This window comes from Trichosurus vulpecula, chromosome 8, assembly GCF_011100635.1.
Source record: "Trichosurus vulpecula isolate mTriVul1 chromosome 8, mTriVul1.pri, whole genome shotgun sequence".
Taxonomy (NCBI): Eukaryota; Metazoa; Chordata; class Mammalia; order Diprotodontia; family Phalangeridae; genus Trichosurus; species Trichosurus vulpecula.
The window spans coordinates 169,118,107-169,144,085 of NC_050580.1; the positions used below are offsets into that span (position 1 = coordinate 169,118,107).

A 25,979-nucleotide genomic window follows, 5' to 3' on the forward strand; every position below is an offset into this window, starting at 1 on the left:
AATTTGTGGTTCAGTGGCCTAGGTTCCAAGTGACTCTTGGGGTAACAAAACGACTTCACCCGGATGCTATGTTCTTTTCCTCAGGCTTGGTGGAGTGTTGCACAGCACTCCACATGTACTCCATCCTGTCCTGGTGATCTCCCCTACTCCCTCTGTTCCTTAGTTCTATGACCCAGCATCAGCAGTTCAGAACCAGTTTTTCCCTGGTGCCCAGCAGTGCCTCCTTTCCCTCCATTGGTAATTCAAAGTTTTGTAGCACTGGTACTTCCAGGTTGTAGCCCCTGGCAGTTTTTTGTTCCTGACAGGCTATGGCTGTGACGACCCAAACAAATTTCTGCAGCCTGGAGGGCTGGGGGGAACCTTGGTGTTGGGGTATATTTTGATGTAACCCTGTGTTGCATCCTTGAGTCTGCTAGTGTGGCCTCTCTGCTGCTTGTGTGGGAGATGGGGGTGGGGTGCTGACTAAATTCAGGGTCAGTGAGTGTCAGTTCTTGGGTTTGGGTATTATTTTGTTTTATCTTGTTTTAAACCTTCTTTTCAACTGTGGGTGTCCTTGACCATGGAAGCTGCTGAAGTTTCTTTATCCTTGGCACATAATTTCTGTTTTGGAAGGGTTTGAGAGGTTACAAGAATTGGAGAGAATGTCTGGTCCTTTATTTGTTGCTCAGGTGACCCAGAAGTTCCCTTTTGTGCTTTATTTTAATTCTTTATTTTGCCACAGTGCTAATTTTCAAGATGATATTCAACATCAAGACAAGTTCCTCTCCATCTTGACTCTTGTCAACAGAAACTATTTTATTATTTTTATCGTTGTTGTTGTTAGTAATTATAGTCTTGAAATATTTATTGAATTGAATCAGATGCAGGTTGGCCACTGGTTATTCAAAGATATGGTATGTGATTCAGAAAGACCTGGGTTCAAGTTCTGCCTTCAATTCTCCTACTTACTATATAACCTATGATCAAGTTACTTAAATTCAATTCCCTGAGCTACTTTCTAATACTCGAATTGCAGAACTCTTTTTTTTTTAAGATTTTTTTATTTTTAGTTTACAACGCTCAGTTCCACAAGTTTTTGAGTTCCAGATTTTCTTCCCCTGCCCCCAAGATGGCATGGAATCCAGTATATGTTCTGCATATGCCTTCACATTAAACATGTTTACACAATAGTCAAGTCATAAAGAAGAACCATGATCAACAGAGTGAATCATGAGAAAGAAGAAACAAAACCAAAAAAGAAGAGACAGGAAAAAAAAAAAAGAGAGCAGATAGTTTGCCTCAATCTGCATTCAGACTCTCTAGTTCTTTCTCTGGATATAGACAGGTCTTTCCATCATGAGTCTTTTGGAGCTGTCTTTTAACCTTGTATTGCTGAGAAGAGCCAAGTCTATCAAAGTTAGTCACCACAGAATCATTATGTCTGTGGTTGTGCACAATGTTCTCCCTGGTTTGAAGAACTTTTTCATACCTACATTGATAGAATTTTCTTGTGAGAGAGCTCCTTGCACAGATCAGATCACAAGTCCAGACTAAATAAATGTATCAGAAATAATATAATGTGCTTAGGCTTTCAGGATACATTATGAATAAGACTGGAATCTAGTTAGTTGAGCAGTAGAATGGTATTTTTTTTTAAAAACTCATTTAGATTAGAATATAAGAAAGTCCTGGGAGAAGTAGCAGCTGACATTTGTATAACATTTTAAGTACTATGCAGATTCTGAGGAATGAAAGATTACTTTGAAGAAATAGATGCACTCAAACTGTTATTAGGATGTGAAGGCTTAAAAGTATGTAAACATATCAAAAATGGTTATTCTATAGCTTATTAAAATATTTTAGAGTTATTTTTAATAGCTTAATGTGTGCTCAATAATGAGCAGATTTTATAGAAACAAGCTAATTCAAGAGATTTTCCTTTTCACATGCTTGTTTATCTCCAAACATATTATAAACTCTGTCAGGGTAATGTCTCTATGTAATCTCTTAGGGTGACTAGGAGTGTGTGTGTGCGTGTGTGTGTCGATTGATTATTTTTCCTGTATAATGTAAGCCCAACTAGTTTTGCCACATCTAGACAATAGTTAAGAAGTAACCAGTTTATCTTTAAAACAACAACAACAGCTCTCTCCTTGTGATTAAACAAAATCTAATTACTGTAAAAAAATTTTATCTTATTATTTTTCTTAATTAATCATCATTTATTTCCTCTCCCTCCCATTCTCTCTCACCCCCCAAAAAATAATTAAAAATAAAACTTCTATAACAAACAGAACAAATTCTCACATTGGCTGTGTCCAAAAAAAGTGTTTTTCATTCTGCATGTTAAGACTATCACTTATCTCAGAGGAAGTTGCTAGTGTGCTTCATCTTTGGTCTTCTGGAATCATGGTTTTGTCATTGTATTGATCAGAGTTTTAAAGTTTTTCAAAGCTATTTCTCTTCAAAATGTTGTCATTGTATAAATTATCCTCTCATTTCACCTCACTTTACCCTTCATCAGTTGATGGAGGTCTTTCCAATTTCCTCTAAAACTGCTTCTTTAATCATTTCTTATGGTACAGTGCAATTCCATTAAATTTGTATCCCCTAATTTGTTTAGCCATTCCCCAGTAGAAGGCTACACTCTGAATTTCTAGTTTTTTGCTATAGCATACAGAGCTGCTGTATAGCTGTTTTTGTGTACATGGGCCCTTTTTCTCCTTCTTTGACCTTTTTTTTTTTAAGGTCTTTGACCTAGTAGTCATATTGCTGTATAAATGGACAGTATATTGACTTCTGGGGCCTAGTTTCAAATTGCTTTCCAGAATTCCCGGTTCTACTAGCAGTGCATAAGCATGTCTGTCCTTCTGGAGCCCCTCCAACAATTGCCATTTTACTTTTTTATGATCTTTGTCAACCTGATAAGTATGTTATGGAACCTTAGATTTGCGTAGTTTGCATTTCTTTTAATTATTGGTGATTGTGAGCATTTTTTCATAGATATCTTCCTCTGAAAATTGCCTATTCATACAACCATTTATTGAAGAATGGTCTATTTTATCATCAAAGTATTATGGATTCATCTTTCTGATTGTAGGAAAGTTAATGTCCCTGGACCTCAATTTCCTCATCTATGTCATGATGGAATTGGACTGAATGGTCTCTTAGGTTCCTTCCATCTCTAAAGCTGTGATCTTTAAGAACAATTAAAATGTCTAGAATTGTCAGCATGTAGCACAATTTGGTATCCACAAGTGGAAACTTGCGTTTTCGTCTTTGTTTTCTACACGCTTAGCACAGTGGGTGGCACATAATAAATTGGCTTGTTGATTGATATATGTACCAAATGGTTTTGGTTTCATTTTGGTCTGATTAAGATTTAGGACTCACCCAGTATAGATTCTAATTATGTTTAATTTTGAGCCTTCTTGGGGAAGAATAACATGTATTTTTTCAAAGGTGCTAGGATAGATTAAATTCAGCTCAGGATTCAGAATCTTATTTCCCCTTATTTAAAATAACATAAAAGATTTCTTGGTATATTAATGGTGAAAAGTGTGAATATAAATGTGTACATTACTTTTTTGCAACAGATAACTGTTTTCCACGTTGGGTCAGATGAACATCAAGATATTGATGTTGCAATACTTACAGCTCTCCTAAAAGGTAAGACCTTAACTTTTGTTTGAAAGTGTCTAAATTTTCTGTACGCTGTAGCATATTTCCTTTATTTAAAGTGTTATACCTTTTGTTTTTATGTCATCTTCATTGTAAAATATATCCCTATCCACCCCCATCTCCATTCTTCCCTTCCCCAATGAATCATGCCTTGTAACAGAATAAAAATCAGAAGTAAAAAAGAATTTTAAGAAAAAACCAACCAAAACATTAACAGTGACAGTATATGCCATATTTCACATTAATGGATTTGCCCACCCCTACAAAGAATACAGGAAGTTTCTTCATTTCTATTCTGGAACCAAGCTCATATATGTATATAAATTGATTATCGTGTGAGAAGATAGATGCTTTCTTTACCTTACTAAATCTTTTGCAAAGATATTTTGCTCAACCAGGCTATTTGAAAGTTTCATTAAAAAGATAAGCATGAGCATTCACCTAAAGAGAGTAATTCCACATAGTCAAATTCAATATTTTGTTCTCTGGTAAGCTGACACTTTCACAAATAAAAGGAGTGGAGCTTTAGGATTTAGTGCAGTAAGCAGCAGAATAGCTGTCCATCTAGTCCTTGGTATATCATTGCTATTGTTCTCAATATGCAACACCTCACCCCCACCCTTCCCTCTTCAGATAGAAATAGGGAATGTTTTTTGGCTTAGCTGTATGGAAAGCATTGATGGCTGGAGTTTTTAAAGTGAAAGTCAACACTTGGAATTCCAGCAGAATGCACATACTCAGGAGCCCATCAGTGTGATTGGCAGACTGAGGGCTCTCCTCTTCTCCCCGGTTCCTCATCTTATATCACTCACATGCCTTCTGCACTATCTCTTCCTTGACCCCATCTCATGAAGAGGTGGTCTTACTTCTTACCAAGACTAAGTGATCCCATTCCATCCCATCTCCTTTAACAGATTGCCCCCTCTGTCATTCCTCCTCTTTCACTTATTTTCAATCTCCCCTTGTGTACTGGCTCATATCTTACTGCTTAGAAACATGCCCATGTCTCCCCTATCTGAAAAAAACCACCTGTGATCTTTGCATTCCAGTAAACTGTCATCCTGTATCTCTTTGGCACTTTGTGGCTAAACTCAAAAAGGCCATCTACAAGAGGTGCCTCAATTTTCTCTCCTTTCACTCTCTTCTTAACCCTTTCCAAGCCATTTTCTGACCTTATCATTCTACTGAAAATGCTCTCTTCAAAGTTATCAGTGATCTCTTAGTTGCCAGATACAGTGGTCTACTCTCAGTCATTCTCCTCAACTTCTCTGTAGCCTCTGGCACTATTGATCACTTAGATCTCCTTGATACTCTTCTCTTTATGTTTTTGGGATACCACTCTGTCAGTTCCCCTCCTACCCATCAGAATTCCCCTTCTCAGTCTCCTTTGCTTGCTCATCCAGACCTCATCCTCTAACCATGGGGTCCCTCAGGGTTCTTTTCTTGCCTTCTCTTCTACCTCTGTAGTTCTCTTGGTGATCTTATCACTAAAGATTAAATTACCATCTCTCTGCTGATGATTATCAGATCTACCTTTCTTGTCCCAACCTCTCTGCTGTCCTCCAGACTCACATCTCCAGACTGCCTTTCAGATATCTTAAACTCATCAAGTCCAAAACTAAACTCTTTATCTTTCCCCCTAAATCCTCCCCTTTGCTACCTTCCCTACAACAAGGGCAACACCATCATCCTAGTTCCTCAGGCTCACAACCTAGGTGTCATCCTTAACTGCTTTCTTATCTCTCATCCAGTCTGTTGCCAAGGCCTGTCGATTACACCTTCACAACATCTCTCAAATGTGGCTTCTCTCCTCTGACTCTGCCACCACCCTGGTGTAAGCCCTCATCACCTCGTGCCTGTAGCTATAGACTGCTGGTGGGTCTACCGTCTCAAGTCTTCCCCCACTTCAGTCCATCCTCCATTGATTGCTATCCGCCATATACTACACTTTGATCCAGTGATGCCGGCCTCCTTATTCAGCAAATAAGCCATTCTTTTGGCTTCAGGCATTTTCTCTGGCTGTCTCCATCCTTTGAGTGCTCTCCATTCCCATCTCTGCCTACTGGCTTTCTTTAAGTCCCAATTTCTATAAGAAGCCTTTCCCAACCCCTCTTAATTCTGGTACCTTCCCTCCTTTAATTATTTCCTATTTATCCTATATAGAGCTTGTTTGTACATATTTGTTTGTTGTCTCCTCCATTAGATTGTGAGCTCCTTGAAGGCAAGGAATGTCTTTTGCCTCTTTTTGTTTCTCCACAGCTTAGCACAGTGCCTGGCACATAGTAGGAGATAAATGTTTATTGACTAATTGAGAGAATTTTGGCCTCAAGGGACCCTAGACATCAGTGAGATTATGACATTCTAGTGATGATAGAAGTACAGCTGCTATTGACTCATTTAAACTGTTGAGTTTGTGGTTCTGAGTCTTTCAAGAAAGCAGTAGTGACTCTTACTGAGAGACCTTTAAGGCTGAAGAAGTCACTTAGCATTGGTCAGCCCAGTTAGGCCTTACCATAGGTATTAGTATCATTTTTTGGATCATCCATTTCTAACTCCCTGACTGTGGGTATTCTTGGCCCTCTTTTTTTCTATGCTGAAAATTTTCTAATGTTTCTATCCAGAATTGAAGTAAATAAACATTTATTAAGTGCCTACTACCTGACAGGCACTGTGGTAAGCACAGAGGATACAAAGAAAGGCATCACAGCCTCTGCCTTCAAGAATCTCATCATTTTACAGGCAAAGGCAACCCAGAATAGAAACCTATTCACACCTAAACTTTTTTTTTCTTCTGAACCTTTATTCCTTTTGGGCATCATCATCTGACTTTCTGATCTGTACCTCTAAACAACATATCTCTCCCCCTAAGCTGTTTTTTCATTCAGACTCATCTGTTTCCTTTTGAAGACACTGTCATTCTTCTAGACACCCAAGTTACAAGCCAGGAGTCATCCTACATTTTCTTCTCTAAAACTCTTATCACCAGTCAGTTGTCAAGTCTTACATCTGTTCTCTTCTCTCCACTTACATGCCTACTATTGTATTGCACATTCTCTTCACCCCTCTTTTGTACTAATGCAGCATCCTTTTATTTGGTCTCCCAGCTTTCAGTCTTTACCCTCTTCGATCCATTCTATGCAGAGTTGCCAAATTAAGCCACAGCATCAGTTTTACCCTTTTTCTGTTATGAAAAAAAAAATCAAATTTCTCAGCCTGGCATTTAAAACCCTTTCAAAACTTACTTCATATTACTCCCCTTGATTTACAAGTATACATACAGCTTCCTCAAGCATCAATTCAGGTGTCACTTCCTTTGGCAAGAGTTTCATGATCCCTGAGTTGGTAGTGTTCTTTACCTCCTTAAAAAAGTCAATTTCATATAGTTATACATTTAATTGGTTTTTTTTTAATTGAGTTGAGGTAGTTATTACTTACTTTGTTTTTCTCACACACCCCTATAGCAGGGTAGGAAAGTTTGATAACAGATTTAACTTGTCTTTTAGGAGAATAATCATTGTAGATATTCGTGTTATAAAAGATGGTGATTTTGTGAATTTTACATGTTGATATATATCCCCTTATTTGATTCAGGCACTAATGCATCTGCATTTGACCAACTTGTTCTTACACTGGCATGGGATAGAGTTGATATTGCCAAAAATCATGTATTTGTTTATGGACAACAGTGGCTGGTATGTAAACAATCTTTATTCTGAATGAAACTTGGAAGTTTATGTAATAACCTGAGTGATTGCACAATTCACTCAGCCTATGATTTAACTTTTTTTTTCCATTAATCTGTGTACAAGTCCGGGTAAACTTTTTGATTAATCCTCTTGATCTCCAGATCCATTTAGATTTCCTCTGACTGAAAATGATCTCTCCCTATTCGTGTTTCTTCTAATTGTCAAAACATTTCCATTGTCCTTATCACTTTCTACCTATCTTAAAATGTACTTGTTACATTTTATGGTTTCAGAAAGAAACGTATTTTAAAATGTACTTCTTAACCCCTTTTACTGAGTTGGAAGCTCCTCAAAGACAAGACCTATGTTATTTTTCATCCTTTAATACATACATACATATATATACACATATAAAGTGCTTCTGCATATAGTAGGCTCTTAATATAGATGCATTTTGTTTTGTGTTTGGTGGCACATAACATATCTAAAATTCTCAGTGATGGCAATGTGGCTTTCATCAACTATCTGTGTTATTATTCAGTACTCATTTAAAAAGGTAGTAATAGTGAGAGCATGCTCTTTTTTAAAGGGTTTGTTTTTCTGAACTCACTTCCATTTAAAGTACAAGAATTATAGTGAACCAGTGAAGAAATCAATTCTGGAAATGAACTTTGGCCCTTAATAATATTCTTTAGGCTTAGGTTTCAAATACAATGCATTCCAGCCACTTTACCAGTTGATTTTAACTTTATAAGTTATATAAAAAAAGATAGTTTTCTTATATAGTGAGGATCTACATGAGGAAAGACTTTTTAAAAATAACACTGTTCATATATGTAGCTTTGCAGTAAATTTGTTGATGAAATCTTCAAAAGACCTGTAATTTTATTGGTTTAAACATTTTTTAAAAATTGCTAACTTGACAGATGTTGTTATGCCAGGACAGGTCAGTCTGGTAGCGTAGAGGTGAGACTGGAAAGAAATGAGACATTTATATTCCATCTAAGAGTTAACAAAAATGGTTTATTTAGCTATAGAAGTTGATGGACTTTTAGAGTAGAGAAAAAATATTCATTAAGGATAAAACATTGATTTGTATAGCTTGCTAGTGTTGCTCATACTGCTGGTCTGCTTATTCTAAAGACTGAGGCAGGAATTGGAGATCATTGTGCCACTGACTGTTGACACTACATCAATAGCCTGAGCCTCAGTCCACTGCGTACCCTAGGTCTCCCTCTAAAACCATAAGTCACAAAAATACTGCCAGAGTGTATTAGTAGTTTCCTCATCTGAGAATTCCATATACCCATAAAATCTCAAGTCCAGTGCCTCTCTCTATATTTCTTTAGCACAATAATATCAACACTCCTCTCTGGAACACTCTTCCATCCTCTTCTGTGTGGTTTTGACTTTAACAAATAAACTTACTGGTATTTTTTGTTTTTACATCACTTGCATTTCCCAAATTATCCCTACTTTTCTTGCCATCGTGCCATCCCTTATAATAAAAAATAAAGAGGGGGGGGTGATTCACTAAAACTAATCAACATAATTTTAAAATCTGACAGTTATATTTGGTGTTCCACATCCATAATCTCTCCCTTCTGCGAAGAAATAAAAGTGGTATATTCTTAAACCTCTTCTTTTGTGTTGAACTTGATCATTATAGTTTAACAACTTCCATTTTGCAGTAGGCTGTACTTTCACTTATTCCCCCAACTCATTGTTATTGGTTGAGGAGCGAATACTCCTTGCTCTCAAGTGCCATTTCCAGGTTCTCTCTCTGCCACCATCTCCCATTAACCTCTCCTCCTTTGAAATCCGCCATATCCATATCTGCCATCCAGTCAAAATCTTGGTAGTTCTTGTCTGCCGATCTCCAGAGCACTCTCTCATTTCCTCAGTGTTCAGTACTTAATTCACTGTCTCTCCTCAGTTCCTGTCCTTATACAAGGGTATTTAGTACTGATACTTTATCAAATGCCTTCGTGTCCCATTACCACCTTAACCTTAACTCTACCACATCTCAACTACACACAAAAATAATCATACCCTTGATCTTGCCATCACCTACAAATGTTCTACTTGCATGTTGATGAACTCTGAAATTCCCTTATCTGATCACAACCTATTTTTCATTTCACTTCTGCCTTACTATCCCAAGCCCTGTTCTTCATCCTGTTGTTTCTTTTCCAGGCCATCACCTCTGCACTAGCACTCCTCATTTCCTTTTTTGACCCTTAGGTAAACCAGTTCACCTCTACACTGTGCTTGAGTCCTTTGTCCCCTTATATTATCCCTAATGTTGCCCTGCCTAGCCTTAGTCCTGGGTTATTCCCACCATCTTTTTGCCTTCCCTCCTACTCACATGCTGATGAGACTAGAGAAAATCACAAAACCCTGCTGACTGCATCCACTACGAACCTTTATTATCTCAACTGTGTGCTACTATCATTATGGCAAGACCGTCCCTTTAACTTACATGAACTGATGCAAAGTGAAATAAGCAGATCCAGGAGAACATTGCAGACAGACACAGTAATATCGTATGATGATCTGCCATGAATAACTTAGCTATTCTCACCAATACAGTGATCTAAGACAGTTCTGTAGGACTTAGGATGAAAGGTGCTGTCCATCTCCAGAGAAAGAACTGGTGGAGTCTGAATGCAGATCGTATATACTTTTTATTTAGTTCATTTTTTTTCTTGGGGTTTTTTTGTGTGGGTATGTGTTTTCTTTCACAGTGACTCACATAGGGGCAGCTAGGTGGCGCAGCAAGTAGAGCACCGACTCTGGATTCAGGAGTTCAAATGCGGCCTCAGACACTTGACACATGTACTAGCTGTGTGACCTTGGGCAAGTCACTTAACCCCAATTGCCCTGCCCCGCCCCCCCCAAAAAAACCCAGAGTGACTCACATGGCACTTTGTTTTGCATAGGTTATACACACGTATAACCTATATCAAATTGTTTGCTTTCTCAGTGACATGGGGGAAGGAGGGAGAGAATTTGGAACCAAAAATTTGAAAAAAGACTGTCAAAATTGTTTTTTTTTCCCATGTAATTGGAAAAAAATAAAATATTAAATAAGATTAAAAAAATAAAAAAGACAGTCCCTTTACACCTCCTTAATTAACTCAACTATTCCAAACTTTGTGTGTCTCCTTAAATTTTCTCCCCATACCTTCTCAACTAAGAACCTTGCTGCATATTCTACTGGGAAAAAAATAACCAAGGCCATATGCAAGATCTCTCTTCTCTCCTTATCTCATACTACTGAGATGCCTTTTGCCAGTATTTCCACCTTTACTCCTGTCTCACATGAAGAGGGGGTCTTTCTTCCTACCAAAGCAACCCCTACTACATATATAATTGATCTTATTCTACCCCATCGTCTCTGACAGATTTTGACTTCCATCATTTCATGTCTTTTTTAAATTAAGTTGTATTTTTTTCCATCAGCAAAAAGCTGCCTCCCCTTCCTTCCCCCATGAAACTGAAAGAAAAGCCAGTGTTAGAAAGGTATATAGTAATTCTAAAAGCAAAATGTGTGCCGGCGTTGGGGAGAGGGGTGTCTCACTCAGGAAGTGGGTAGCGTATTTCATCATTAGTCCTCTGGAATCATGTTTGCTTACTATACTAATCAAAGTTTCTAAGTCTTTCAAAGTTGTTTGTCTTTATCATATTGTTGTCATTGTACAAATTGTTCTCCTAGTTCTGTTCACTTTATTCTGCATGAGTTCTTATAAGTCTTACAGGTATTCTGAAAGCATCTCTTTGATCGTTTCTTATCAAGAGAGTACTATTGTTAAAATACTATTCCATTACATTTTCTTTGCTATCTCAAAAAGACATTTTTTTTAGGTACAGTTTTACTTAGGGCTAATCCTTCCCTTAATTGGATTTCCCCTTCTCCCTTACCTTCCTAGCTCCCTTTTGAGTGAGGTGTATTTTTATACCTAACTCTGTGTGTGTTCATTCTCTTCTATGACAAGCTTAAGTGAGAGTTGGTTCCTGTAGTTCGTGTCAGCTGCTCCCTCCCATCTCCTGCTCCTTCTTTGTGTAGATGTCTTTTGTATACTCTGTGTGAAATAATTTTCCCTAACTTTCCTTTCCCCTCCCCCATGTATTCTTCCCTTCTCTTTCCATTCTTATTTTTTTTTAATTTAACATATTTAGTTTTCAGCATTGGTTTCCACAAGAGTTTGAATTACAAATTTTTTCCCCATTTCTACCCTCCCCCCCCCCCCACTCCAAGATGGCGTATATTCTGGTTGCCCTGTTCCCCAGTCGGCCCTCCCTTCTGTCACCCCACTCCCCTCCCATCCCTTTTTCCCTTCCTTTCTTGTAGGGCAAGATAAATTTCTATGCCCCATTGCCTGTGTATCTTATTTTCTAGTTGCATGCAAAAACTTTTTTTTTGTTGTTTTTGAACATCTGTTTTTAAAACTTTGAGCTCCAAATTCTCCCCCCTCCTCCCTTCCCACCCACCCTCCCTAAGAAGTCAAGCAATTGAACATAGGCCACATGTGTGTCATTATGTATAACCCTTCCACAATATTCATGTTGTGAAAGACTCACTATATTTTGCTCCTTCCCAACCCATCCCCCTTTATTGAATTTTCTCCCTTGACCCTGTCCCCTTTCAAAAGTGTTTGTTTTTGATTACCTCCACCCCCATCTGCCCTCCCCTCCATCATCCCCCCCCTTTTTTAATCTTCTTCCCTCTTCTTTCCTGTGGGGTAAGATACCCGATTAAGTATGTATGTTATTCCCTCCTCAGGCCAAATCTGATAAGAGCAAGATTCACTCATTCCCCCTCACCTGCCCTCTCCCCTCCTCCCCTAGAACTGCTTCCTCTTGCCACCTTTATGCGAGATAATCCACCCCATTCTATCTCTCCCTATCTCTCTCTCTCTCTCTCTCTCTCTCTCTCTCTCTCTCTCTCTCTCCACATACATATATACATACATACACATTCACATATATATATATATATACACACACATACACACATAAACATACATACATACATACATATATATATATATATATATATATATATATATATATATATATATATATATATCCATATTCCCTTCAGCTACCCTAATACTGAGGTCTCATGAATCAGACACTTCATCTTTCCATGTAGGAATGTAAACAAAACAGTTCAACTTTAGTAAGTCCCTTGCAATTTCTTTTTCTTGATTACCTTTTCATGCTTCTCTTGATTCTTGTGTTTGAAAGTCAAATTTTCTGTTCAGCTCTGGTCTTTTCACTGAGAAAGCTTGAAAGTCCTCTATTTTATTGAAAGTCCATATTTTGCCTTGATAATTTCTTGAAAGATGATATCTAGGCTCTTTTTTTGATCATGGCTTTCAGGTAGTCCAATAATTTTTAAATTATCTCTCCTGGATCTATTTTCTAGGTCAGTGGTTTTTCCAATGAGATATTTCACATTGTCTTCCATTTTTTCATTCCTTTGGTTCTGTTTTATAATATCTTGATTTCTCATAAAGTCACTAGCTTCCGCTTGCTCCAATCTAATTTTTAAGGTAGTATTTTCTTCAGTGGTCTTTTGGACCTCCTTTTTCATTTGGCTAATTCTGCCTTTCAGGGCATTCTTCTCCTTGTTGGCTTTTTGGAGCTCTTTTGCCATTTGAGTTAGTCTATTTTTAAGGTGTTGTTTTCTTCAGTGTATTTTTCAGTATTTTTTGGGTCTCCTTGAGCAAGTCATTGACTTGTTTTTCATAGTTTTCTCGCATCCTTCTCATTTCTCTTCCCAATTTTTCCTCTACTTCCCTAACTTGCTTTTCCAAATCCTTTTTGAGCTCTTCCATGGCCTGGGACCAGTTCATGTTTTTCTTGGAGGCTTCTGTTGTAGGCTCTTTGACTTTGTTAACTTCTTCTGTCTGTATGTTTTGGTCTTCTTTGTCACCAAAGAAAGAATCTAAAGTCTGAGACTGAATCTGGGTGCGTTTTCGCTGCCTGGCCATATTCCCAACCAACTGACTTAACCCTTGAGTTTTTCAGTGGGGTATGACTGCTTGTAGACTAGTGAGTTCTATGTTCCACGTTTGGGGGGGATGTGCCAGCTCTGGCACACCAGCACTCCTCCTCCCCCAAGAACCACCAGCCTGGACCTGACTCAGATCTTCAGCAGGCCGTGCACTCCTGCTCTGATCTGCCACTTAATTCCTCCCACCAGGTGGGCCTGGGGCTGGAAGCAACTGCAGCTGTAGCTGCCCCACCTCTGCTGCCCCGGGGCCGGTAGCTAAACTGCGAACTCCTTCCACTCCAGCAGCTTTTCCCACTAACCTTCTCTGCTGTCTTTGGTGTTTGTGGGTTGAGAAGTCTGGTAGCTGCCGCAGGTCACTGATTCAGGGCGCTAGGGCCCGCTCCACCCGGCTCCTGGTCTGGTTGGTCCAAGCCGCTCACGCTGGGCTCTGCTGCGCTCCCCTCCCAGCTCCGTGTGGGATACACCTCACCCAGAGACCATCCAGGCTCTCCTGGGCTGGAGCCCTACTTCCCTCTGCTGTTTTGTGTGTTCTGCAGTTCTAGAATTGGTTCAGAGCCATTTTTTTATAGGTTTTGGCGGGGGAGCTCACACTAGTCCCTACTTTCCTGCCCTTCCATTCTTATTTTTAAGATCATCAAGACACAATACAACTACTCCTAAGCCTTCTAATTCTACTCCCTCTATGAGCCATGATGATGATAGGCTTCAGAGGGGACACATGTATCATCTCCCTATATTAGGGAAGGTGAGAAGAGGAAATAAGCTTTTATCAAGTGCCTTCTATGTGTCAGGCACTGTGCTGTTTTACAGATATCTTATTTTGATCCTCACAAAACCTATATAAGGTAGAAGCTGTTATAATCCTCATTTTATAGATGAAGAAACTGAGAGCAGAGGTTAATTAACTTTGACTTGCTCAGAGTCATACAGCTAGTAAGCATGAAGCATCTGAGGGTGGGTTGGAACTCACGTCTTGCTGTGCTTTATCCTTCATACCATCTAGTGGGCCTATTAGAATGAAAAAATTTATTCTTTTCTTGTCCTCTATCATTGTTTATTCCTATTTACCATTTTATGGTTCTTTTCATTCCTGTGAATTTGAGAGTTTCTCCTTAGCTTTGGTCTTTCCATCAGGAATGTTTGGAAGTCCTCAATTTCATTAGAGGTCTTTTCCCCTGTAAGATAATATTCAGTTTTGCTGAGTGCTGAGTAAGTTACTCTTGGCTTAAAGTAAGAATGTGTGTGCATGTGTGTCCTTTGCCTTTTAGAAGGTCATATTTCAAGCTCTTGTTCCTTTATAGTGCTGGCTAGTAAATTATATGTGATTGGAGCTCTCCAGTATTTGAATTCTTTCTCAGTGTTTTCATTTTTCCCCCTTTTGTCCAGGAAACTCTGGATTTGGACTATAATGTTCCTGGGAGTTTTCATTTTGGAACTTGTTTCAGGAGGTGACTGGTAGATTCTTTCAATTTCCGTTTTGTCCTCTGGTTCTAAGAGATCTGATCAGCTTTCTTTTAAGACTTCTTGAATTATAAGGTCTGCACTCTTTTTTTGGTCATGGTTTTCAAAAAATCCAGTCTTAAATTTTTTCTTCTCCATCTGTTTTCTCAATTTTCATCCTTCTTGACCTCTCTGCAGCTTTTGACATTGTTGTTTTTTTGTTGTTATTTTTGTTGTTTTTTTTTTTTTTTTTTGCAGGGGGAAAGGCAGGGCAATTGGAGTTAAGTGACTTGCCCAAGGTCACACAGCTAGTAAGTGTGTCAAGTGTCTGAGGCTGGATTTGAACCCAGGTCCTCCTGACTCCAGGGCTGGTGTTCTACTCACTGCACCACCTAGCTGCTCCTAGCTTTTGACATTGTCGATCACTCTCTTCTCGATATTTTCTTCTTACTAGGTTTCTATGCCACTAACTATCCGGGTTTACCTCCTCTACCTTACCTATCTGATGACTCCTTAGTGTACTTTACTGGATCTTTATTCAGGTCACACCCGTTTTTTGTGAGTACTCCATAGGGTTCTGTCCTAAGCCCTTCAGCTCCCACAGTTTCTTACTGTACAGTCTGTGTATTGATCGTTCTCAGATCTACTTACCTAGCTTAACCTTTAGTTTCATATCTCCAGTTGCCTATTATATATAGATATATCTGTATCTCGAAGTTTCATAAACATCCTAAACTTACTATCTCCAAACCAAAAGCATTATTTTTCTTCCCAAGCCTTCCCCAGTTCTTATCATCTCTGTTTTTGTTGAGGGAACCACCATTCTCCCAGTTACCTAAACTTACAATCTGGGGGTCATCCTCAATTCCTTACTCTTCCTTATCCAGTCTTTTTCCATGTGCTGTTGATTTTACCTTTCGAACATCTTTTTTATATGCTCCCTTCTCTCCTGTGACAGTGCTATTACCCTGGTGCAGGCCTTCATCTCCTCACACCTGGACTATTGTAGTTACGTGTTGGTTGTTGACTCTGTTACAAGTTCCTCCACTTCAGTCCACTTAGCTGTCCAGTTAATCTTCCTGAATCAGAGATCTGACCATGTCAAACCAGCACACTCAGTAAACTCCAGTGGCTCCCTGTCATCTACAAAAAATACAAAATCAACTACAGAACTCTCTGTTAGGGATTCAAAATCTTTTACAGCCTAACCTCTTCCTACATTTCAGGTCTGAAGCCTTATACCCCCACAAAATACTCTTCAATCCAGTGACACTGGCTTTATTATTCCTCACATAAAACACTCCATCTCTAGAGTGCCAGCATTTTCACTGGCTGTTCTCCAAGTCAGCTGTACTCCTCATCTCTACTCGTTGGATTACTTCAAGTCCCAGCTAAAACCTCATCTTCTTTGAGAATCTTTGCATGTTCCTCTTTAATAGTAATACTTTCCCTTTATTGATTATCTCTCATTTATCTTTTACATCAGGGCTTTCCAACCTTAGGTTTTTATTGAAACTATAGACAGTATATTTTGATTTGCCATTTTAGTGAAAGCTCTGCGGTACCTCAGCTTCGTTTACTAAAGCATTTATGTAAATTTCTGTGCTTGTAAACAGGCCGCATAAATCTCACTACAGGCCGCATTTTGGACAGTCCTGTTTTATACAATTTGTTTGTACATAAGTGTTTTCATGTTGGCTTCCGTATTAGTCTTTGAGAGTAGTTAATGATTTCTGCTTTTCTTTGTATCTCTAACACATAGCATAGTGCCTGGAACATAGTATGTGCTTAATAAATGCTTATTAATGTACTGACTAAAATGAACTCCTTACATTCCCGGCATTTATAAGAAGTGTAAGTGTTCCCCTTATTCTGAGAGAGGGTCCTTCAGTTATAGGCGTTTGCCTTTTTCTTTCTGGAGAATACTAGCAGTTGTACAATTTAGTTGGAAGAGACAACTTCTAGTATTGCCGTATGGCTTCTACTTAATTTATAAATGTGCATTTATTCTAGATTATAACATTTATGACTTCTTGATCTCATTAGTTCTCTTTGTCAGTATTCTAACAACTTTGGAGTTGGCTGAAATTGTAGCCAATTTTATTTCCAATTTTGTTTAAATTTTTAAAAAATGAAAGTGAGTAGCTGTGATCTTGCCTACAGATTCCATAAATATAAGCAAACTCTACATTTTGCCTTTTATCCCAGAATTCAGATTCTGTTTACTTGTTTTAAAAATAAGTCTCATATTCTTTTTTTTTCATTTTTTGCCATTTATTCACATAATATTAAAATGTTGTAATATTGTGATTTCCAACAAGCATCATATCCACAAGTGAGTTTTTGAATCAAAATTAAGGTATTCCATATTCTGTAAGTAGTTATCAAGAAAATTGGCTTCTTCTCTTTCACTACCCCAACTACTTCCTTCTATTAAAAATGAAAGGTTTACAATCTGTTTCATCACATCTTCCTTCTTTTTAAGAAAAATTTAATTTATCTATTTTGAGTTTTCAGCATTCACTTCCACAGAGTCTTGAGTTCCAAATTTTCTCCCCATCTCCCTCCCTCTCCCCCCCCAAGATGGAGTGCATTCTTATTACCCCTTCCCCCAATCTGCCCTCCCTTCTGTCACCCCCCACCCCCTTCTCTTATGCCCTTTCCTTCTATTTTCCCGTAGGGCAAGGTAGATTTCTATACCCCATTGCCTTGTATATCTTATTTCCCAGTTGCATGTAAAAACAATTTTTAACATTTGTTTTTAAAACTTTGAGTTCCAAATTCCCTCCCTCCTCACCCACCCTCATTGAGAAGGTAATCAATTTGATATAGGTTATACATGTGTAGTCATGCAAAACACTTCCATAATAGTCATGTTGTGAAGGACTAACAATATTTCCCTCCATCTTATCCCACCCCCCATTTATTCTATTCTCTCCTTTCACTTTGTACTTCCTCAAAAGTGTTTGCTTCTGATTAAACCCCTCACACAATCTGCCCTTCCTTCTATTTCATCCCCCTGCCTTTATCCCTTTCCCCCTACTTTATTGTAGGGTAAGGTGGATTTCCATATCCAATTGATGAGAGTAAGGTTGTAACAACAGTGTTACTAGTAGCTGCTGTGGGGGTGTAAGACCAATAACACCAGCACACAGGAGGGCTGCTAGCACAGGTTCTTTGATATGCTTTTCTAAAGGAAAGCAACTTTAAGGGGTTACCAGTCTTACTTTAATTAAACATACATATATCGTTCACTTAGTTTGGGGGAAAAGTCAGCATCCTAAACTTTAGAGAAAGCACAAACAGAAATTACAAGCAGAAATTGTAAACAGAGGAAATAAACACAAATCAACAGACAGGATTTCTAACTGTCTATCTATAGCAATACATACATAGTTACCAGAGAGAGGGAGAAGCCAACATCTGGGCTTTCAAAGCCAAGGGGCTCCTTAACAGGTATCCAGAGTCTCATCTAGCCAAATCACACAAACACTCTTCCAGTGAGTGAGCCCCCAAAGCAAAATGCTAACCTGAGAGTATATATATGCTGCTTCAGGGTCAGAGGGCATCACAACCATGTGACTCAAACTCATGTGTCTTAGGCTTTCTTGTGACTTGAGCAGGTCATCAGTGGTTCTTGATTCAATCAAAGGCAAGGCTCAATCAAAGGCGCTTGATTGCCTTAGTGCTGAGTAGCACTCCAAAAGAAAAAACAGCAAAAAGTCCCACTTTGCTAGCCGTTACATTCCATCCCTCCAGGATCCTTGGCCTTACAATCTAAATGGCCATGGATCCTGGAACAAATAGAGTCACTATATACTTTGTGACACTATATACTTTGTCACATAATAATTTACATAGTCTTTAATAAAACATAACATTCAGTATATCGTATAGCATTTCTCAGAATACCCACACAGAATATATCATTGTTCAGTAAACTAAACCATAATGTTCATAGCAACATCCTGAAGCAAAACATCATTCAGTAGCATTCCCCAAATACTTGTTTCCACAAGCAGGGGGTCCCAGACCAGAGTCTTCCCTAGCATAATATATCATCCTTAAAGGGTGATAGAAAATACAAACATCATCCACCCCTAGGTCACAGCAAGTTAGAATCTCCTTAGTCAGTACAGAGTGTCCTAGTAAAGTCCTCTTTTATCTTGACTCTAAGTTGACTTCCAAACCCCATGGTTCCTTCTCTGAGGGCTGACCGCTTCCAGCTCTTGCCTGGGTTCACACACAGGCAGCTTCCATTCTTGCTCTCACCTCACTGAAGTTGGCAGGCAGGCAGTTCTCCACTCCTGTGCTCTCAGAGGTCTCCTCTGTGCTCTTGGAAGGGCTCTTCCCACTCCTGCTCCATGGCTGCACAGAATCATAGCTACCACAACTAGGAAACAAACAATTATCCCAGCCCCCATACTTTCCTTTTAGTTTGCAGGTCCTGCCCACTACTCCATTTTGTAACAACAGTGTTGCTTGAAACTGCTGTGGAGGTGTAAGGCCAATAACACTAGCACACAGGAGGGTTGCTAGCACAGTTTCTTTGATCTGCTTTTCTAAAGAAAGTAACTTTTCTAAGGAAAGTAAACTTTAAGTTTACAATCTCACTTTAAATATACATGTATCATTCTCTTAGTTCAAGGGAAAAAGTCAGTACCCTGAACTTCAGAGAAAACACGAACAGAAATTATATAAACAGAGCAAATAATATAAGTCAGCAGACAGGGCTTCTAACTGTCTGTGTGTAGCAATACATACATAGTTACCAGAGAGAGAAGCACCAACATGTGGGTTTTCAAAGCTGAGGGGCTCCTTAACTGGTTCCCAGAATCTTGTCTGGCAAAATCACAGGAACACTCTGTCAACGTGTGAGCCCCAAAGCAAAATGATAACTTCCAAGTATATATATGCTTCTTCCTGGTCAGAGGACATCACGACCATGTGACTCAAACTTGTGTGACTTAGGCTTCCTTGTGACTTAAGCAGGTCATCAAAGACTCTTGATTCAATCAAAGGCAAGGCTCAGTCAAAGCCACTTGATTGCCTTAGTGCTGAGAAGCACTTAAAAGAAAAAACAGTGAAAAGTCCCACTTTGCTTGCCATTACAAAGATTCACTCACTCCCCTTCCTCACCTCTGCCTTATTCCCCTCCATTGTAAAAGTTTTTTCTTGCCTCTTTTATGTGAGATAATTTACCCCATTCTACCTCTCCCATTTCTCCTTCTTCCAGTACATTCTTCTCTCTCACCCCTTAATTTTATTTTTTAACTATCATCCCTTCATATTCAATTCACCCTGTGTGCTCTGTCTCTCTCGCTAATATGTGTGTTTTTTATATGTGTGTGTGTATGAAATATTCCCTCTAATGACCCTAATTCTGAATTACAAATATCATCTTTCCATGTAGTAGGAAGATAAATTGTTGAACTTTGATAAGTTTCTTATGATTTTTCTTTCCTGTTTACCTTTTCATGCTTCTCTTGAGTCTTGTGTTTGAAAGTCAAACTTTCTATTCAGCTCTGGTCTTTTCATCAAGAATGCTTGAAAGTCCTTTATTTCATTGAATTTCCATTTGTCCCCCTGAAGGATTATACTCAGTTTTTCTGGGTAAGTGATTCTTGGTTTTAATCTTAGCTTCTTTGACCTCTGGAATATCATATTCCAAGCCTTCCAGTCTCTTAATGTAGAAGCTGTGACATCTTGTGTTATCCTGATTGTGTTTCCATAATACTTAAATCGTTTCTTTCTGGCAGCTTGCCATCTCATGTTATTTCAAAGAATTCCTTTCTTTCCCACCATGAAATCTGAAAGTCATCCTGAAACCTGAATTTTCTATTTATCCATATGACTTATTACAATTCTCATCCATCATTATTGAGGGAGAACTAGATGTTAAGTGTTCAGGGTAGAGTCAGTAGTGGTCATATTTTTCCAAGTATTTGTAAAAAGTCTCATTTAATTAACATTGCTTAAATATGTTATTTATCTTTGTTCCCTTTTAGGTTGGATCTTTGGAACAAGCTATGTTAGATGCACTTGTAATGGATAGAGTTGCATTTGTAAAACTTCTTATTGAAAATGGAGTAAGCATGCACAAATTCCTTACAATTCCTAGGCTAGAAGAACTTTATAACACAGTAAGTATTTCATATTTGAAAAAAGTTACAACAAAAGTAGTATTTTAAATCTCATACTACTATCTATATCATGTCTTCCATCTGTAGCTAAAAGCATTTATTAAGTGCCTACTGTGTGCTAGACACTGTGCTGAGCAGTGAGGATACAAAGAAAGGTAAACAGCTCACAATCTGAAGGGGAAGGAAAGCACCAGACAAATAGGTTTAAGCAAGCTTTACACCAGATAAACAGGAAATGATTAACAGAGCAACTAGAATTGAGGGATTAGGAAAAATTTCCTGACAAGGTAATATTTTAGCTTAGGCTTTAAGGGAAGCCAAGAGGCAGATATTAGGAAGGAGAGGATTTCACAGAAAAGGAGACAGCTAGAAAGAATACCCAGAAATGTGGTGTCCTGTTTGTACGATAGCAGGTAGGCCAATGTCACTGGATCAAAGAATATGTAGATGCATATAAGGTGTAAGAATATTGGACCAGGTGAGGTGAAGTGGGAGAGGGTAGATTACAAAGGGTTTTGAATGCCAAAGAGAGAATTTTTTATTTGCTCCTAAAGGCAATAGGGAGTCACTAGAGTGGATAATGAGTTCATTTGGGGACATTTTAACTTGGAGTTCTCCATTGTCTCATGCATAATGACTGAGTTCTTCTATGCCAGTGGTTCTCAAAGTGTCTCATGGATCCCAAAATCCTTTCAGGAGATCCATCATGTTAAAACTATTCTCATACCAATACTAAGACATTATTCACATATTACTATATTCTTTTCCAAGTAGATATCTACGTGAGGCCTGATTTTCTTTGTATACAGACAGTTGTCACTTTACATAAATTCTTATTCCACAAATACAACTTCCCTGGGGAGGTAAGGGCAGGGGCTTCAAGAGTGACAGCATCTCCAGTACAGCCTTGCCAGAGATCCTCTGCTGTATGCACTGAAGTCATGTTGGAGCAGAAGGGGAAGCCTATGGAAAGGTCTGCCTAATTTAAGTGAGAATTGGCTATCTTTCAACCAGAACAATGTATCATTTCTATAAATAGCTTTTTGGAGTCCTTGATAATGTTTAAGCATGTAAAAGAGTCTTGAGATCAAAAGGTCTGAGAACTGCTGTTCTACCAGCAATATCTTTCCTTTTTTCCTTAAATATACTCTCTTTACCTGTTGATTCCATTCCTAGTTCACCAAATTTCCTGCTTCCCACTACTTGTTATGCTTTTGAAATCTGTTATTCACTAAAAAATTCACTTAAAAAAAGGCCCAGTGGTACATAATTGTAATGGAAACCCTTGGTCTTAGAGAATATTGGTGGTAGCAGCTAAGTTTTGATGAGCTGGTGGGATTTTGTTGTTGTTGTTTTTCCAAAGAAGAGAAAGCTCAGTGGGTGGAAGCTCGTCTGTAAATGGCTGTAATAATGGTTAAAAACCAAAAGATATCAATAAAACTTTTTTTCAAAAAAAATTTCCTTCCACAAAATCTTTCCCATCTCTTTAAAAAAGTGTGAAGCATTACTTTTCCCCATTTGTGGAAGACTATTCATAATTTTCATTACTTAAAATGTGTTTACCTAGATTAGAATGTAATTTAAATCTCTAAAACATTTTAAATTCTTAGTTTTATGTTTCTCTTCCTTGATATGATCAAATATTATTTTTTGGAAATCTGTTTGGAACCAGATCCATAGAAAGTTAGATTAACTCATTTATTCTTACCTACTCATTTTACAGATCAGGAATCTGAACCACACAGACTGGTGCTTTCCTAAGTCAGACACCTACTTACTGGCATTCCAGTGCTCTATTTTTCAAATATTCTTACTTTGCTACCTAACGTACTTCATTAAGAGGCCATTGGATTCTCCACTGCCTCAGTACTTTCAAGGAAGTCTATAAAGGAAGTGTTTGTATGCTCAATCCTATATCATTCTCATTGTACCATTGATAAAGAATTCTAAAATTTCTTCATTTAATCTACAACCAGTTGTTTTACTGTTAGTGGACATGTATTATTAATTGTTCTATGCTAGCTACTGTAGAGCAATACCAAGAAGTATAACATAAAAGTCCCTCACCTGTAGAACCTTATAATTTACTTGGAGATTATGAGTCAGTAATCATTTATTAAGCACCCACTATTCAGTACCTGGTGGTAAGCACTGAAAGAAATAAAATGATTTAAAAAAAAAAAGACAGTCCTTATCCTTGAGGACTCATAAAAATTTTGAACTAAAAGGAACCTCGGGGACCTTATTGGTATTTTAGTCCAGATACTTCAGTTTGCAGCTGAGGAAACTGAAGCTCAGATTGAGAGAGAGAGAGAGAGAGTGTTGATTTCTGAAACTGGATTTCCCTGAATAAATTTTTAAAAATCTTTATATCTTAGGTGTCTTTACCGGGAAAAGAGGATATTAGAGTGTCAGGGCAGATTACTAGCAATTCAAGCTTTATAATATACATTTCCAATAAGAGTTTAGAAAAGGGAGAGTTTGTATTGGTAATAATCTGTCCTCCTTGACTTCCTTAAAAAACATTGGTAGTCTATGAAAAATCGTTCTATGGATGATTAATGGCTTAGAATATTTCTGTTAATAAATCTTTGTTTTTGAATTTTTCCTAAGCTTCATTGATTGTTTTCTAGTAATTTTAATATTTGTAATTTTTTTTCTCATTTTCCATAAAGAAACAAGGCCCGACTAATCCAATGCTATTTCACCTTGTTCGAGATGTCAAACAGGTATGTGTTTATTTTCTTTGAAACTAGGGTAAACCCTTAATTTTTTTTAATAGAACTTAACAGATAATTGATACCTAGAGTAATCTTAATCGGCAGAATAACTGGTTTGTTTTTTTTTAATTTCCTCTCATATTCCTCAAGATAGGTAGTGGCATAGTAGATAGAAAGCTTGCCTTGGAATCAAGAAGAACTGAATTTAGCCCATGCCTCTAAACTATATTGACTGTGTGATCCTGGGCACATCTTTTAGTCTGTCAGTTCCCCTGGCAAATCTCTTAAGACTTCATATAGCAAAACAGTTGCTGATCTGCATTATCCTATCACTGAAGTCACTGGTCATAAATATAAATGTAAATATGCCTTTCAAAGAGTCATGAAAACAATGGAACTCTTTCCATCTAGATTTGGTTGTTTATTAATTTGACTTGTTGCTAATGAAAGTTTTTTAAAAATTATAAAACATAATGACCTGTGATATTACTTTAGTGTATCAATGACGCCTGAAAGAAACTTGTCTTGTCACTCTTCTATACTCCTTTATCCCTCCTTCCCCAGTAACAATAAAAGATTTTTAGGTTGACTTATATTAGAATCATTCAGAAATAAAAGTAATAAAAGTATACATTTACATGATACTTTACTCTTCAAAATATTCTGTATGCATAATTTTATATAACCCTTAAAAATCCATTGAGTTTTTTGATTCTGTGATATATCCTCATTTAGCTGTAATTATGATCTTTGGGGTATATTGGTGGCTCAAACCTACATTTTATAGTTTCTGTAACTCTCTGCTGCCTCTTGAAATTACTCATTTATCTATTTGTTTAGAAGGTTGTGTCTATATGTACTCAAATGACTTTATTTAAAACATCTTACCCAGTGAATTCTTAATTTGGAAATATTTAGTTTTTTATCTTTTCCCTTTTAATCTTTCACTGTTCAGTTCTTCATTTCAGTGCCTTTTATTTGATTCATCAGATGGCAATCCAGTAGGAAAGATTTGGATTATATTCTATTTATTGTTTATCAATTCTATTTTTTTAAACTGGTACCACTTAACAAGTTTCTTTCAGGAGGAAACATTTAATTGATTAGCATGAGAGGAAAAGATGGCAAGCTTTGGGTCCAGGAGTTCTCCCTCATATTTTTAATGTGAACTAGTAGGAAGAAACAGTTGATTCTGATACCAAACATGAGTTGATGCAGCTGTACTTTATATGTTTGCTGTGATAATAGGCCCAAATTTTTTTAAAAAAAAATTTGCCACTACATATTTCTTCATATATAGTATGGACTCAAAGGGCCAGAAAGGATGATTGAGCATTTTCCAAAGTATATTATAGTTTTATATGTAAGAAGTACAAATTTTTGAGGGATGTGGGGGTGGGAGGAAGTTGCTTGCTTTAAATTTTTAGCTGTGTGATTGTCCTCTCATCCTCCACCAGTTTGTCATTTACAGTATTCCCCTGTGATAATGGACATTGCCAGAGATCTCATTTTCTGTATTAAAATTTATTTTTTGCATTTGTTAGTATACAAAATGGATTGGTTTCTTTTTAGGAGTTCTCTTGGGAGCTAAATAAACATGATTAAAATGAAGAAATTATCAATTATAAACCCTGGCTTTAGGCAGACAGACAGTAATAAAGTAGAAATGTCTTTGTTGTGATTTATGAACTACAATGATGAAAAGTATATAGGTATAATCCAACACTTCTTCTCCCCCTTTTAGATTTATAATCGTTTTGTGTTCAAACTGTTCATTTACAAGTCACTTGTTGGGATTTTCGGCTTCATTTACTTGTAGAAACAATGCAATAAGTGGGAATTAGATTTCCATAGTAGCATCTAAAAATCTGTTTGCATGATAATGTAAAAAATATTCTGTGTTTGTGTTACTATAATTTTAAACGGGCCTGGAGTCAGGAAGGCCTGAGTTCAGATTTGGCCTCAAACATTTAGTAGCTCTGTGCCCTTGGGCAAATCACTTAACCCTGTTTGCCTCAATTTCTTCATCTGTAAAAAAGAGCTGGAGAAAGAAACAGTAAACCACTTAGTATCTTTGTCAAGAAAACTCCAAATGGGGTCATGAAGAGTCAGACACAACTTAAACAACTGAATTACAAAAATTTCAAATACTGTAGTTTTATAGTTGGATAACAATATAGTTAAGTGAGTCAAAGTCAACATTATGATGTGGGCATTAGGGAGCTTTCTAATTCTTAAAAGCTATGTGCTAGTCACTTAATCTTTCTGAGCCTCATCAACAAATACCTTAGTGTTTTCTTACCTC

At 37.6% G+C, this 25,979-nt stretch overlaps 1 protein-coding gene across 1 annotated transcript in view; it reads left to right on the top strand.

Moving 5' to 3' along the window:
• TRPM7 (transient receptor potential cation channel subfamily M member 7) overlaps window positions 1-25,979 on the top strand; it is a 157,089-nt gene that overhangs the window by 73,215 nt on the left and 57,895 nt on the right. The window contains exons 10-13 of the mRNA XM_036735744.1: window positions 3,576-3,648; window positions 7,252-7,352; window positions 20,820-20,954; window positions 23,630-23,683. Of these exons, the coding sequence (XP_036591639.1) occupies window positions 3,576-3,648; window positions 7,252-7,352; window positions 20,820-20,954; window positions 23,630-23,683 (363 nt within the window). The remainder of the gene's footprint in view (window positions 1-3,575; window positions 3,649-7,251; window positions 7,353-20,819; window positions 20,955-23,629; window positions 23,684-25,979) is intronic.